Source organism: Dipodomys spectabilis, unplaced genomic scaffold, assembly GCF_019054845.1.
Source record: "Dipodomys spectabilis isolate Male_0828 unplaced genomic scaffold, ASM1905484v1 ptg000365l, whole genome shotgun sequence".
Taxonomy (NCBI): domain Eukaryota; kingdom Metazoa; phylum Chordata; class Mammalia; order Rodentia; family Heteromyidae; genus Dipodomys; species Dipodomys spectabilis.
The window spans coordinates 5,795,879-5,810,976 of record NW_024871042.1 but is presented as its reverse complement, the minus strand read 5'-3'; the positions used below and the strand labels follow the sequence as shown (position 1 = coordinate 5,810,976).

Below are 15,098 nucleotides of genomic sequence, written 5' to 3'. Positions count from 1 at the left end.
CCATTTGTTAGGAAATGGAAAGACTTGGAAAAAATTATACTAAGTGAAATAAGCCAGACGCAAAGAAACATAGGTCCCATGGTTTCCCTTATTTGCATTAACTAGTATATGTCTGAGTCAAGCAGAAAAGGTCAGACAAGTTGATGTTAGGCAAAATGAACCCCAAGGTAAGGATTCAAACTTTTTTTCTTTCTTGTAATTGTTTCCAACATATTTATAAGATTATTTCTTTGTTGCTTTGTATGTCCCTCCCCCATGGTATAAGCACTGCTTTCACTGTATTTGTTGTTGGTATATTTTGTGGAGGGGAAGGGAAAAAACAAATTGTTTACATAGGGTTACAGGTGGACCCATTACAACAATGAAGATGTATAAGACATTATGTGGAAAAACGAACTTTACAACTTTGGCGGGGGGGTGGGGGGGGGAGGTAGGATGGTGGAGAGGGGAAGGAATGGTAAGGGGAAGAGGCAACAATGCTTGATAACAAATGTACTCATTACCTTGCCCATATAGTTGTAGCCTTTCTGTACGGTATTTTCACAATTTTTTTAAAAAAAGAAAAAAATTCTTTAGGCAAAATTTTAGAATTCCCTGATTAAAATTTTTCCATAAAAATTATCTTTTTTATTTTAGAGAATAGATTTATTAGTAGAGATAGAAATATGTGAAAATAAATGGGTTCTTTCTCTAAAACCTATCCTTACATTCCTCTTAAAAGTTTCACTTTCACCTCAAAAACTGTATGTTTTTCCTACCTTGCCTCTCATTAAGACAGGACTATTTGCAACAAACTTTTAGGATTAATGTGGTATTTGGCTCTTCCAGCCACTTTGTAAATCATTGTATTGTTCCTGGGCTCTAAATACATTTGAAACTGGTATGAGTATAATGTATTCCAAGGGTACTTGTTTCTAAAATCTAGGTAGAGTGAATCTCTAAGAACTGAAAAAATTTCACTCCTGTAGGCAGGTGCTTATTAGATAAAAGCTATTTGTATTTGTGTGGTTCTGTGTATAAATTCTGTGTTTATATTATAGGCATACACATAAAGTCCACATGACACTCAAATTCTAAACCTATGTACTATATCACCTTCCTCTTGTATAATAAAGTCAGTGCCAAAAAGCCAGGCACAAAAATCATGGCTAAATTTCCCATGCTTCTGGACTGGGAGGCTTAACATTTTGAAAATGGTAATACTGCCCAAAGCTATTTACAAATTCAGTGCTATACCCATCAATATCCCAACAACATTCTTTAAGGAACTACAAAAAGCAATTCAAAAATTCATATGGAATGATAGAAGACCCTGAAAAGCAATAACAATCCTTAGCAGGAAAAAAAATAGTGCTTCAAACTCTATTATAAAGCTGTATTTATAAAAATAGCTTGATACTGGCACATGAACAGACCTGAGGACCAATGGAATAGAATTGATGACCCAGAAATGATCCCATAGACCTAATCTTTGATAAGGGAGCCAAAATTATCAGATGGAAGAAAGACACTCTTGTTCAACAAATGGTGCTGGCAGAATTGGCTATACTTGTATAGAGAACTGAAGTTAAATCCTTATCACCCTGTACCAGAATCAACTCCAAATCGATCAAAGATACCCTGAAAGTAGTACACTAAGGGATAGGGGATACATTAGGACTCCTTGGCACAGGGCAAAACCTCCTAAATAAAGATCCAGAAACAACAAATCAAAGGCTGGATAAATGGGATTGCATTAAACTACAGAGGTTCTGCATAGCAAAGTATATAGCTAGCAAGATAAATAGAAATCCCACAGATTGGGAGAAGATCTTCACTAGCTATATAACAGACAAGGGCCTCATATCAAAAATAACCTAGAGCTCAAAAAATGAATCCCCCCAGCACTATTCTTTCTGGACCATACTAAAGCTACCAGCACAACTATGTTTATTGCAGCATTATTTACCATTGCTAAGATATGGAACCAGAATGGATCAAGAAAATGTGATATATATATATATATATATATATATATATATATGAATTCTATGCCTCCATCAGAAAGAGTGACATCACCCCATTTGTTAGGAAATGAAAGACTTGCAAAAAAATATATTAAGTGAAATAAGCCAGGCCCAAAGAAACATAGGTCCCATGTTTTCCCTATTTGCAATAACTAGTATATGTTGAGACAAATAGAAAAGGTCAAAAGCTGTGTACATATGACCAGATAAAATGATGTTAAGCGAATGAACCCCAAGATAGGGACACAAGTGGTTTTTTCTTTCTTGCTATTGTTTCTAATGTATTTGTAATGTACCATGTGATTATTTTGTTTCTTTCTATGTTCTTCCTCCATGGTGTAACCCATGTTTTCACTGTATTTGATGTCAGTGCCCTTCATCTTGTATATACACTTCTCTAATTTGGGGAGGGGAAGGGAAAAACAAAACGTTTAAATAGGGATACAGGTTGACCCATTGTAACAATGAGATGCACAAGACACTGTTAAAAAAACAAACTTTACAATTTAGGCGCAGGAGAGGGAGGGAAGGGATGGTAGGGGAAAAACAAAGGAGGAAGTAACAATGCTTGATAGGCTCTATGGTTTCCTTCATTTGTAGTAATTAGTATATTTCTAGGGTAGTCTTAGCAGAGGATCACAATAGCTCAATAGCTATGTGCATATGGTCACATAAAATGATGCTAATAGAAATGAACTCCAAGATATGGAAACAGGAGTTTGTTGTTGTTGTTGTTTGTTTGTTTGTTTGTTTGTTTTAAGGTTTTTTTTTTGGCCTGAACTCTGGGCCTGGGCGCTGTCCCTCAGCTCTTCAGCTCAAAGCTAGTGCTCTACCACTTGAGCCACAGTGCCACTTCCTGCTTTTTTCTTTTTGCTTATGTGGTGCTGAGGAATCGAACCCAGGGCCTCGAGCATGCAAGGCAAGTGCTCTACCACTGAGCCACCTTCCCAGCCCTGTTGTTGTTGTTTTTAATGTACTGTGTGAAGTTATTTTTTTTTCTTGCTTGCTTTTTTCCTTTGTTTTATCCCCTGTTTTCATTTTTTTTATTTTGGTACCCTGTGTCTTGTATATACATTTATCTGATTTGGGGAAATGAGGGGGAAATAACAAAATGATGAGACAAAGGACAAAGGGTAAACCCGTGCAACAACAATACTCACAGAACATTATGTTGGAAATGAACCTTGGGGGGAGGAGAGTTGAGAAGGAGAGAAAATGAGAGAGGAGGTAACAATGTTTGACAAGAAATGTACTCATTACCTTACTTATGTAACTATGACCCCTCTGTACATCACTTTACAATAAAATAAAAAATAATTCTTAAAAAATCATGGCCATATCTTTGTTATGAACACAAATGGGATGTGTGCCTAACCAAACTGGATAAGGCAAGCCACCCATACTTTGTGTTTATAGTTTCAACTTGGATTGGCTCTTGTAGCCCCACACATGGTGATATTTTGATTCTGGAGCTGTAGGTTACCTATGAGGAATTTGAACATTGCTTGGAATTCATGTATCTCAATAAAGTTCCTAAGTGATTAGTTCTTGCATGTCAAATTGAGATTTCCTATCACTGCATAAGACCCAATAACTACACACAATGGCATAGACAGTCATGTAACATGAACTTTAGGGTCATCATTTTTCTGCAAAATCCTTTCTTTGCATTCACACCTAGTCTTTCTGATGCCTTCTAGAATGGATGTAAAAATATCTTAGTCTGGACCCAGGCCTGGGTTTCACTTTTGAAGTTTGTGCTTACCCCAAGAGCTGTACTGCTGTTAGTCAAGAAAGGCATGGTAGGGTCTACACATGTATTTCCTAACTTGTAGCAGGTAAGGAAAGCCAGTTTATCAAAGGTCATGACAAAATCATAGTTATAGCCAGGCTTTAGTCATACATATGTACATATGGCCATATATACACATACAGTATTTAAATATATGTGCATATACATACAGTGTGTATGTATATGTATATGTGTATATATATGTGCGTATACTCATGTAGACATACATGAGCTTGATTATCTATATCTTGAGCCAGAATACTAAAATCTAAGTGTAAGAGGAAGTAGTAGAGCTTCTCACTTTACTCTTGACTCATACTATCTGTATGTATGTATGTATATGTATGTGTGTGTTTGTATGTTTTTACCTATGCTAAGGAGTCCTAATGTTTCTCCTACTCCTTTTTTATGGTTTCAGGTATTACATGTATTTGTATATGTATGTGTGTGTGATATATCATTCCATTTAGGCTACTGTCACTAAAGATTTTCTCTTTATATTACTTGTGAGATCTGTTTCTATAAACTTTATATTTTTATGGCATTATTCAAAAGAATTGACATGTTAATATTAAAATCTCTAGTTCATGAAGATTGTACACCTTTGTATGTATTTTGGTTGTTTTTAATTTATGTGAGCTTTCTTTGGTAGTTTTCAATATAGATGTCTCATCCAGTGTTTGTCTTTTTTTTTTGCTGTTCCTGGGGCTTGAACTCAGGGCCTGGACACTGTCCCTGAGTTTCTTTGTACTCAAGGCTAGAACTCTACCACTTGAGCCACAATGCCTTTTCCAGCTTTTTCTGTGTTGTTTATTGAAGATAAGAGTCTCACAGACTCTTCTGCCTGGGCTAACTTCAAACAGCAATCCTCAGATCTCAGCCTCCTGAGTAGCTAGGATTACAGGCATGAGCCACCAGTGCCCAGCTGTCAAGTGTGTGTGTGTGTGTGTGTGTGTGTGTGTGTGTTTGTGTGTGAGAGAGAGAAAGCGTGTGTGTGTGTGTGTGTGTGTGTGTGTGTGAGAGAGAGAGAGTGTGTGTATGTGTATGTGTGTGTATGTGTGTGTGTGTGAGAGAGTGTGTGTGTGTGTGTGTGTGTGTGTGTGTGTGTGTGTGTGTGTGTGTGTCCTGGGCCTTGAACTCAGGGCCTAAGGGCTGTCTCTGAGCTTCTTTTGCTCAAGGCTAGCACTCTACTACTTGAGCGACATCTCCACTTCTGGATTTTTATGTGATTAATTAGAGATAAGAATCTTTTTTAAATTTTAATTTTATTGTTAAGGTGATGTACAGAGGTGTTACAATTACATAAGTAAGGTAGTGGTACATTTCTTGTGAAACTTGTTACCCCCTTCCTCATTTTTCTCTCTCTGAGATAAGAATCTTAAGGACTTTTCTGCCTAGGTGTACTTTGAACTGTGATACTCAGATCTCAGCCCCATGAGTAGCTAGGATAACAGGTGTGAGCCTGTCAGTTTTATTCTAATAATTATTTTGAGATGAGATCTTGCTCATGCTGACCTTGAATTCATGATTCTCCCACCTTAGCCAATTTTGAGTTCCTATCGATAACTATTTGGTCATGATACATTCTATGCTCCTCTCCCACAAAAAAAGGTACTGTACAAAACAGTTATTGGGAAAAGTCAAATGACCTACACTGGAGACATGCATTCATTGATTTTGCTTATTTCAGATATTTGTAATTGTCTCTCATTAAGTAGTTATTTGCATTGCAACTATATGCCAAGTATAGAACTGCTCCTTTGGGCATTCCCCTCTTCCATCCTCATCATCAGCTCCTGCTAGATAATTCAGTAGTTAGTAGTTCCCCCAACAGTTCCCCCACAATTTCCCTTTGTAGTATTCCCAACACTGGTCAGATCAGTATCTTTAAAATGTAGATTAGATCCCAAGTTCTACTCCCTTAAATTCCCCCAGAAAGTTCTTAAATCCCACACTTCTCTTGTTACCTGCATGGATTCTCTTCTTTTCACTCACTTGGATCCTGACAGTGGTTTCCTTGTTGTTACTTAAGCATACTAATTCCACTTTGCTTTTGTCCTGTGCATTTGTTGTTCTTCTGCTGACAATGTTCTTCTATCAGTTGTTCTCACTGTGGTTAATTTGCCTATTTCCTACAGACTTTTATAGAAATGTCAACTTTTCTTTATCCCTACCAACTGTTATGATCCAATTAGAAACACCCTCCCCAAAACAGTTTACTACCCTTCTGTTTTCCCACTTCAGAACTTTTACTACTTAACACATTGAAAAAATGTAAACTCATTGAAATAAGGGATTTTTGCATTATCCATTGATACTTCTTAGTTGAATAAAATAGTGCTTCAGGTGTAATATTTTGTGAATACATTAATAAGGAAATGAAAGCATGAATGAATATAAGAGCCAAGGGCCTAGTCCCTCATCTTATGATGCTAACAAACTTGAAATTAATGAAACCAGTTAATAAAGTCCTAATGGGTATAAAATGAGAGAAACTTAAAAGAAGTATCATAAACACTTTATAGGATGCCTACATTGTGGGATGGGTCCAGCAAAGGAAAGCCTCTATCAAGAAGAAGTCTCGATCAAAATGAAGTGTGGGGATAATGCAGGATCTTTAAGGCAGAGATGGGAATTAAAAAAGAAGAAGGAGGAGGAGGAAATGAGAAGGGGAGGAGGAGGAGGAGGAGGAAGAGGAAGAAGCAGAAGAAGGAAGAAAGAAAAAATGAGTACTGTATGTAGGACCAGAGAGTAATGGCCACCAATTCCTTTAAAAGTTAATGTATCTCACATTCATGACAAGAGTGTTACAGATTCCAGTTGCTTTCAGGCAGATATGAAGCTAGTCGTGTACACTGAAATATGTGTGCATCATCCACGTGATGTAGGCACTTAGAAAGAATAATGCCATAATGACAACACAACTCCTCATAGAGGAGCCTTATATAGTAATCCTGCTTTCCTTGATTTGAAAGCCACATCCTGTGTTCTGTGAAAGTCAAGTCTGCCCAGTGAGTGACAGCCTGTATGTCCATTGAAGCGCATAGATGTCAATCATTTATTCTCCTATCTTTGTCTTGACACTGGTTTCTTAAAAGTAAGTGGTTTTTTTTTTCTGTTTTGAATCAACAGGTTCCATTTTTTGGGCCTCTGTTTGATGGAGCCATAGTGAGTGGGAAGCTGCTGCCAAGCCTTATATGTGCCACGTGTATCAATGCCAGCAGAGCTGTGAAGTGCCTCATCCCACTTTACCAGAGCTTGTATCTTTTCACTGAAAATGGGTAACCTTTTAACATTCCCAGAATCTAGAGTCCTGGAACATTTTCAAGATGGGTAAGTATTACAAACTGAGTTAGAGGAAAGAGAGAAATTTTTTTAGTCTGCTTTAAAACTAACTGGAATTTTCATACCATTCGTTACTTTTTATTTATTTTTCTGTTCTATTATACTTGAATTTAATTCATAGTTTACTCACATAAGTCTGTACCTGAGAAGCTCTGACTATCATGAGGTGCTCATGGCAACTTTCTTAATATTTCTTTAGGTATTTTCCCCAGGTTCAGTCTGTTTCTTTATCCATCCTCTGTGTCATAGGCCATTGTGTATAAAATGGAATGCTGAGCAGAATATAGCAGTCTCATTCAGAGTGCCTCCAGAACCCAAAAGCAAATGAAATGTCCCTAACATATCAAAAAAATGTGGCAAGTGCAAATAGAGTTCTGGGTGGCCAGAGAAATGAGAAATTGCACATGGTGGGAGGAGAGAAGGCATCCTGAATGAAGTTGCATTTGGACTAATTCTATAATCTTCCCTAATCTTTAATTCTTACTCCTTTAATTCCTGATCTTGTCTCTAAAAACAGAATAACTTCTCTAATTTTACTAACATTAATTAGCATGCTATAATCCTTCAAGTATAATCTCTAATTACAAAGAAAAGATTAAGATAGTGACTATATAAAATTGATATTTATAAAGCCATCCAACCTCCTAATAAAAAATACTCTAATTGGTATTGGTAGTGATTAAAAACACTTTGTGGCTGGGTGCTGGTGGCTCATACCTGTAATCTTGTCTATTCTGGCAGCTAAGATCTTGGAATCCAGGAATCCATCACCAATTAACCAAAAACAAAACAAAACAAAACCAGAAGTGGAAAGGTGGCTTCAGTGGTAGAGTGCTAAGCTGGAGCAAAAAAGCTCAGGGACAGCATTCCTGAACTCAAGCTCCAGGCCCTGAGTTCAATCCCTAGGGGACGGGGACACACACACACACACACACACACACACACACACACACACACACACAAAACAAACACATTTGTGTTTGACATTTCTCAGTACACTTTCCCCAACCTGTCTGAATGATACTTTGCTAGTGGGTGTAGAGTGAATGATACATGTAAACAAATACAGTTCATGAAAAATTCCTTTCATTAAAATCTTTGTCACTTCATTGACTTAAATTCTGCCTTAGACTTGCCATGTGGCAAGTTAGAATTATCATAGAAATTAGTAGTAAAAAAGAGCTATTAGGTCCCATCCTATTAGGTCCCTGCCGTGGAGCCAGGCCACATTATTCCTGCTTGTGTACTCTCTCCACTTTTGGTGGGGAGGTTTGGTGATGGCACTCTCTGCAGAATTTTACACAACACTTTAGACTTAATCTTATGGTGGCTGTCAGTTTAGCCTTTAGCATGGAGTATTTATTTAGCATGTTTTTAAGGGAGCGTGAAGGCAGAAACAAGAGACCTATTCGGTGATTGGCTAGTCCATTTTCATGTCAACTAGGATGATCTGGACAACAATTAAGTCAAGTATGTTGGACTGACAAAAAAAATCACTTAGAAATAAGGAAATACCATTTTATACAAATCCATTATAATTTTTGTCATGTTTCCTTTTCTACCTACCGAAGGGCTCATAAAATATATGTTTTTTATTGTGTTAAACACTGAATTAGTATGGCATCTTCGGAGTAGTCAGGTTTAGGGAAAACAATATTTTTTAAAGTTTAAAGAGCATATCACTTTAAAAACTTTTCAAGGAATCACATCAAGACTAAAGCTACTGATGTGGATGAGGGTTAATAAATTCTATACTGTATATATGTGCCAACCTCAATTATTAATAGCTAAAAATTCCTTTAATGTGTTGTTAAAACACACAGATCCACACATATTTTGGCAAAGTCAAAATCCATTTGATTAGGCCATAGCTGCACATGTCCGGAATTTGCTGCTTCATTGACGCATCTTAAACTTGAATTTTGAAAAACACTAAATAACCTAGCAAATCTAATTATGAGTGTCTAAATTTATCCATTTATCAAACAAATAGTTCCTGTGGACTGTCTGCTAAGAGCTGGGACTACAGCAAGGAACAGACCAGGTTCTTACTTAAATGCTTCACAGAGAAGACAAACAAAGGAATTGGGGATGTTTTGTGAAGAAATGAACCAGAGAGTTGGGGTGAACAAGGGACAGGGAAGCAAGGAGGTCTCTCCAAGTACAGAGTGTCTGGGCAAAGACTGGAGGATGAGACAAGCTGTTCTTAAGAAAGAGTGGCAACATTCAGACCAGAGGATACAGAGTCAATATTCCTGAGTGGTAAAATTATGTTTTCTAGGTACAATGTTCAAGTTAATCAGGATTCTTGTGACAGCCCTTGAACTAGCTCTTGGCAATCATAAAGAAGCCTCCTTAACTCTTTCTCCTTGAGAAGTTCTCATCTTCATACTGCATCCTGGCATGAACAGCCAGGACTAGCCAAATGCATGCAAGCCCCCTAAGGGCTCAAAAGATTAGCAATGCCTTGGACTCTCTACCTGAGTGTCTAGAGTTGATTCCCTTCCTAGGGCCTAGCAGTATATTCTTTGGCAAAACTGTATTGTATATGAATCAAATCCACTAGAAGGAAGCAATTAGTGTACACTGCCCAAGAAGAAAAGGTTAATTAAGGGACCAAAAAAAAAAAAAAATCTGAGCCAGATGCTCATGCTTGTAATCTGAGGTACTCAGGAGGCTGAGATCAGAAAGATCAAACTTCAAGGCCATCCCAGACACAAAAGTTAGCAAGACCTCATCTTAATAAATAAACCAGATAAATAACTAGAGGCATTGGTATGAGGATCACATTCCTAGAAAGCCAGGCAAAGATGCAAAGACCCTAGCTTCACAATAACCTAAAGTAAAAGGGCTGGGGGTGTGGCTCAAGTAGTAGAGTGCCTACCCTAGTTAAGGGTGATGCCCTGAGTTCAAATTACAATATTGCCCCTGTTCTTACCTGGTCCCTTGAGATATTAACTAGTTTTGAGTGATAACAAAGAAAGGAAAACTCCATTTTTTATAAGCAGCCCTGTATCTACCATTTTGTTTCTAAATTTAGATTGTAATTGTTAAGTAAAACATATTTTCAAACTGCTAATTTTATCTCAATGTCACTACCTTTCTGGGTGACGGATTGACTATTCTGTGAATAAAGGTCATTCTAAGCTTAGCACTTGTAGGCTCATGCCTGAATTCCTAGCTACTTGGGAGGCTGAAATCTGAGGACTGTGGTTCAAAGCCAAACTGCCCACCAGAAAACTGGAAGTGGTCCAGTGGCTCAAAGTGGTAGAGTGCTGGCCTTGAGCAAAAAAAATTCAGTGTCAGCATCCAGGCCCCAAGTTCAAGCCCTGTGACTACCACCACCACCAACAAAATCATTCTGTTTAGTTCACTTTTACAAATCCTTTACAGAGGGAACACATGCTTTTTTGTGTCAAGCATACACAGCCAGGCATTGAACCCAATGACAAATGAAGAAAAAAGTCAGTGGAATTACTTTGGAGGAGTTTTGCTTAACCTCCTTGTCCCCTCCTAGCTAACAATTGATATTTAATTGCTATAGAATAGGGTCAGTTGTGATTCAGGTTAATGTAAGACTTGACTAGAAATAGAAATGTTGACAGTTAATGTGCCAATTTTGTTCAGTGATATTCAAAGAAATACAGCATTTCTGATTAAGCTGTCTATTGGGGGAGGGGGCATTACTGAAACAAAATTGCTTGTTTTTTGGATTATTTTTTCTGAACAGCAAATCTAGCTTAGAGTCAATATCAAAGGAGTTCTTGTTTGGTGTTCTCTTGGCTAACTGATCAAACAGTTGGAACTATGTAGCAAAGGCCCACAGAAGACTGAAAAATACCATTGTCTTACATGGTCACACAACACCAAATGTGAACACAGTAGGGCTGTGTTGGGAAGGCACTCTCTGTAGGGTGCTTTCAGCCTTGCTTCTTTGTCCTTCCTGGGTTTTCCTGTAACTTCCCCCGTGGGCTAAAGCAAATCTGTTATGTGGAGCCTTCATCCCTGTGGCCACAGCTCTTCTGGATGATGAGAGCCAACTCACCTACCATCTGCCTTTTCTATCCCTCATGGGCATGCAGAAAACCTATTCCTATGCCTAGAGCATGGCAAATGGGAAGCTTGCCACGTGTTATGTTTACAGTTTCCAAGCCAACTAAAGATTCCAAAATGAAGCCCTGGTCGGCTGATAAAAGTTTCCAAAACCATTTAAGCCAGGGCTTTCATTCCCCTTGTCAGATAACTTGTTTCAGGGAAAAAGTTGTCTCACAATATGTGGCGTGCCCATTAGGAGCAGTTCACCCTGAACCAAACAGATGGTGGCTTTTTAAAATAAATGTCCACTTCAATAGAACAATAGTCTCAATGCCATTCATCCTCTCTAGTAGCTAGAACTATCAGCATTTGGTGGCAAGTACTGGGCTGCCTAAGAAAAAGTGATTTTGTACCTCATTCTTTCACAAATGAGATTTACTTTCATTTTCCATTAACATATACATTTGATTGTACCAAAGTTTCTCTCATATCCCTCAAAATATAATTTCTAAATTCTGATCCCAATTTATAATATCTTCACAAATGACCTCTCCCCATAAAGATCTGACAACCCTGTTTGTTTCTTCTCCAGTGGGTCTTTAGTTCTTCCTGGACAGATCTTTCATTTCTCCTATTCATCTCCATGAACCTTAGAAAAGAAGTTTTACCATACTATATGTTGTATTTTGCCATTCAGAATTAGTCATGCATTTATCCATGTTTAAAGAATTCCTACAATATGCCACTCACTGTCCTGGACATTAGGAATTGAAATATGAATAAGATATTTCAAAAGAGAGGACAGTATTTGCTTACGAACCAATCTTTAAGGAGCACATCACTTTTGAAAATGACAGCTGCATCCATATGTCAAGTGTAGGATGTGCACATGTACACACAGGCACACACAGAGAACATAGCGGTGATAAAAGCATTTAACGGGCTGTGAATGAGTTCTGAAGGGAGGAGCAGGGCCAAGAGGCGCTGATTTATGGCAGTGGCAAGGGGATGGATTGATACCTACACAGGATATGAACTGATTCAGTGTAAGACATGCTAGGTTTGCTGGAGATAGAGGGTGTCAAAGAAAAGTCGAAGATAGAACACTGTAGAGAATTTAAAGGTAAAGGATAGATTTAGAAGGAAGGAGATAGGGGCAAAGAAAAGGGGAGCTTGATTTCACAGGAAAAAAAAGGATGAGAAGGAGGAGTTATAGATTACCCTTCAGTAAAGTGACCAAGAAAGACATATACTACTGGATGGTCTAATCCATGACTAAAGTTCATCAATCTCAAGTCCTCATATATGGAGAAAGGCTGAATTTAAAACAGTAGCAACCTAAGCTAAGTGCCAGTGGCTCACACCTGTAATCCTAGCTGCTGAGGAGGCTGAGATCTGAGGATGGTGGTTCGAAGCCAGCCCAGGAAGGAAAGTCCATGAGACTCTCATCTTCAGTTAACCACCAAAAAAGTCAGAAGTAGAAGTTCAGGACCCAGTGCGCGCACACACACACACACACACACACACTCTTTCTCTCTTTCTCTCTCTCTCTTTCTCCCTCTCTCTCTGTCTCTCCATGTCTCTCTGTCTCTGTCTCACTGTCTCTGTCTGTCTCTCTGTGTCTCTATCTCTGTCTCTGTCTCTCTGTCTGTCATTCTCTCTATCTGTCTGTCTCTCTCTCTTTCTCTCTATCCTAAAAACAATGAACATTTTCTGAATTCTTGGCTGGCAAATGATCTCATCTCTAGGAATACAAGAAACAAACAAGGGAAACTACTACTTTTCCTAGCAATTTAAGAGAGTAGACTTCCAACTTTGAGTGTTGCAGAGAGAAAAATAAAAGTAGAATGGTACCCCCAAATAATTGGGAAGAACAATGCAAAAAACAGAGTAGAGGAAATACAGCATATTCCTATGGGTGGGCCCAGATTCCAAAAAGGAATAAGGAATGAAAGATTTTTAACAAAGTGATATTTTAATTATAAAATGTATTTATTTGAGGAGGAAAAGGGGGAGCCATAAAAGAACAACCACAGTGATTGGCTGCACAAGAAGGTAGTCTCTGATAAATGCATATTTAAAATCTGTCCATTGCGATTAGGGAAGAAACTCTTGGCCCATTTGTTATCAGATCAGCACTGTGAACAGTATCCTCATGGGTTCTCCATCTTCTGGCACTGTTAAATCTTCTGAAAATGGGAAGGGAGAAAAAGGTTTTTTAGCTGATAGGAGTACAGTAGGTGAGAAAGAGATAGAGAACTGGCCTCTGCAGGAAAGGTTCTAATTCAGAGGCAACCATATCTTTTTGCAGAACAAATATACAGCAATAGCTCAGAACCATGAAAACTGGTTTGTTTATTTATTAGCTTGTCTTCATAGAGAGTAAAGGATATACCCCAAACTGGAAACAGAAAAATATTTTCCTTGTTTTTTAATTGGATTAACCAACAAATTTTTAAATGTTGCGTGGATCCCTTGTAAAATTGTTAGAATAACTTATTAAATAGCTCATGAGTCTTCCGAAAGAATAAGGTGACTCAAACACACTGTTTGATAAGATTACTAAGTTTTTAGAACTTTGAAGAAGCTAATTTGTGGAAAATCTAAAATAAATTATCAAGATAATCTATCAGACATAAGAGAGAACTATGGCTTCTGAGAGATGGGTGACTTCATTGTGGCCAGATCTATAAAGAAATAATTCACAAACTACTAATCAGATTTTATGTTTCTGGTGCAATTTCTGTGTGGTAGCTTGCCCATCTATTCCATTCAACAAATTTATCAGTAACTTTGCACAGATATAGACATAATTTTTAGACTGTTACTCTTAAGAAAGATGAGAAGAGTAACTAATCTGACTCAAGGCAAGTCAGAAAATAAGGTGTTCTCAATAAATGAAACTTCCATGTACAGAGAAACAAGGTGGAATTGAAAAGGAGAGACTGTGATGTCATGTATTTAGGTTTGGATAACTAGTAATATAAGTGCAGTAGGAGGGTGTTGTGGCTTGATAGCCACAGTTTTGAGATGAGAGACGAGGGGATGTATGTAGTTGCAAGTACAACCAGCATTCTCTGAGATGCAGCACAAGAAGCATAAGGTCCCCTCAGAGAAGTTAGGGCCCCATTGCTGTGTTCCTACAGCCACAAGGCTCCATCCATATGTGGTGTGCTACAATGGAAGGCAGATTTGAAGAAGGATCTCAACCAACCTGGAGCCAATCCAGAGAAATTAGGCATGTGGGAGTGATTGAATCAAGAAGGAATTATTTCTGGAGCCCGAGACGTTTTTGGATAGGATACCAATCTGCAAAACTGGGATCAATGGGTAGAGGCAACCAGGAAGCAGCTTTTGCTCAGTGTCAAGGCAAACATTGAAAACTCAAAACTGGCCAGCCACTGGTGGCTCATACCGGTAATCCTAGCTACTCAGGAGGCTGAGATCTGAGGATCACAGTTCAAAGCCAGCCTGGGCAGAAAAGTCCATGAGACTCTGATCTCCAATAAATCACTAGGAAACCAGAAGTGGCGCTGTGGCTCAAGTGATAGAGCACTCGCCTTGAGCTGAAGAGCGCAGGGACAGCGCTCAGGCCCAGAGTTCAAGCCCCACGACCGAAAAAAACAAAAACAAACCCAAAAACCCTAAAAACTGATTAAAAAAACAAACAAACAACTGCCTGCATATTGAAATCAGTTTAGATGGGCTTTATTTGATCTGTCCTTGGTCTCCCAGCATTACCAAACAAACAAACAAAAAAAAAAACCTGAAAATTGTCAGCCATGGTGAAAAAGTGGGGAAGATTTTACATCTTTAAAAACCTACATATTTAATTTCTTCTCAAGAGTCAGAACATCTGACCCTGCTCAGCCTCCCACTCTGCTGGGCCTCCTCACAGGACACATGTTCACTGGCACCAT

General features: G+C 38.3%; 1 protein-coding gene across 2 annotated transcripts in view; it reads left to right on the top strand.

Annotated features, from left to right (window-relative positions):
* Ralgapa2 (Ral GTPase activating protein catalytic subunit alpha 2) overlaps positions 1 to 15,098 on the top strand; it is a 307,510-nt gene that overhangs the window by 218,786 nt on the left and 73,626 nt on the right. For both annotated transcript variants that reach the window (XM_042666417.1, XM_042666416.1), the window contains exon 37: positions 6,931 to 7,058. In XM_042666417.1, the coding sequence (XP_042522351.1) occupies positions 6,931 to 7,058 (128 nt within the window). The remainder of the gene's footprint in view (positions 1 to 6,930; positions 7,059 to 15,098) is intronic.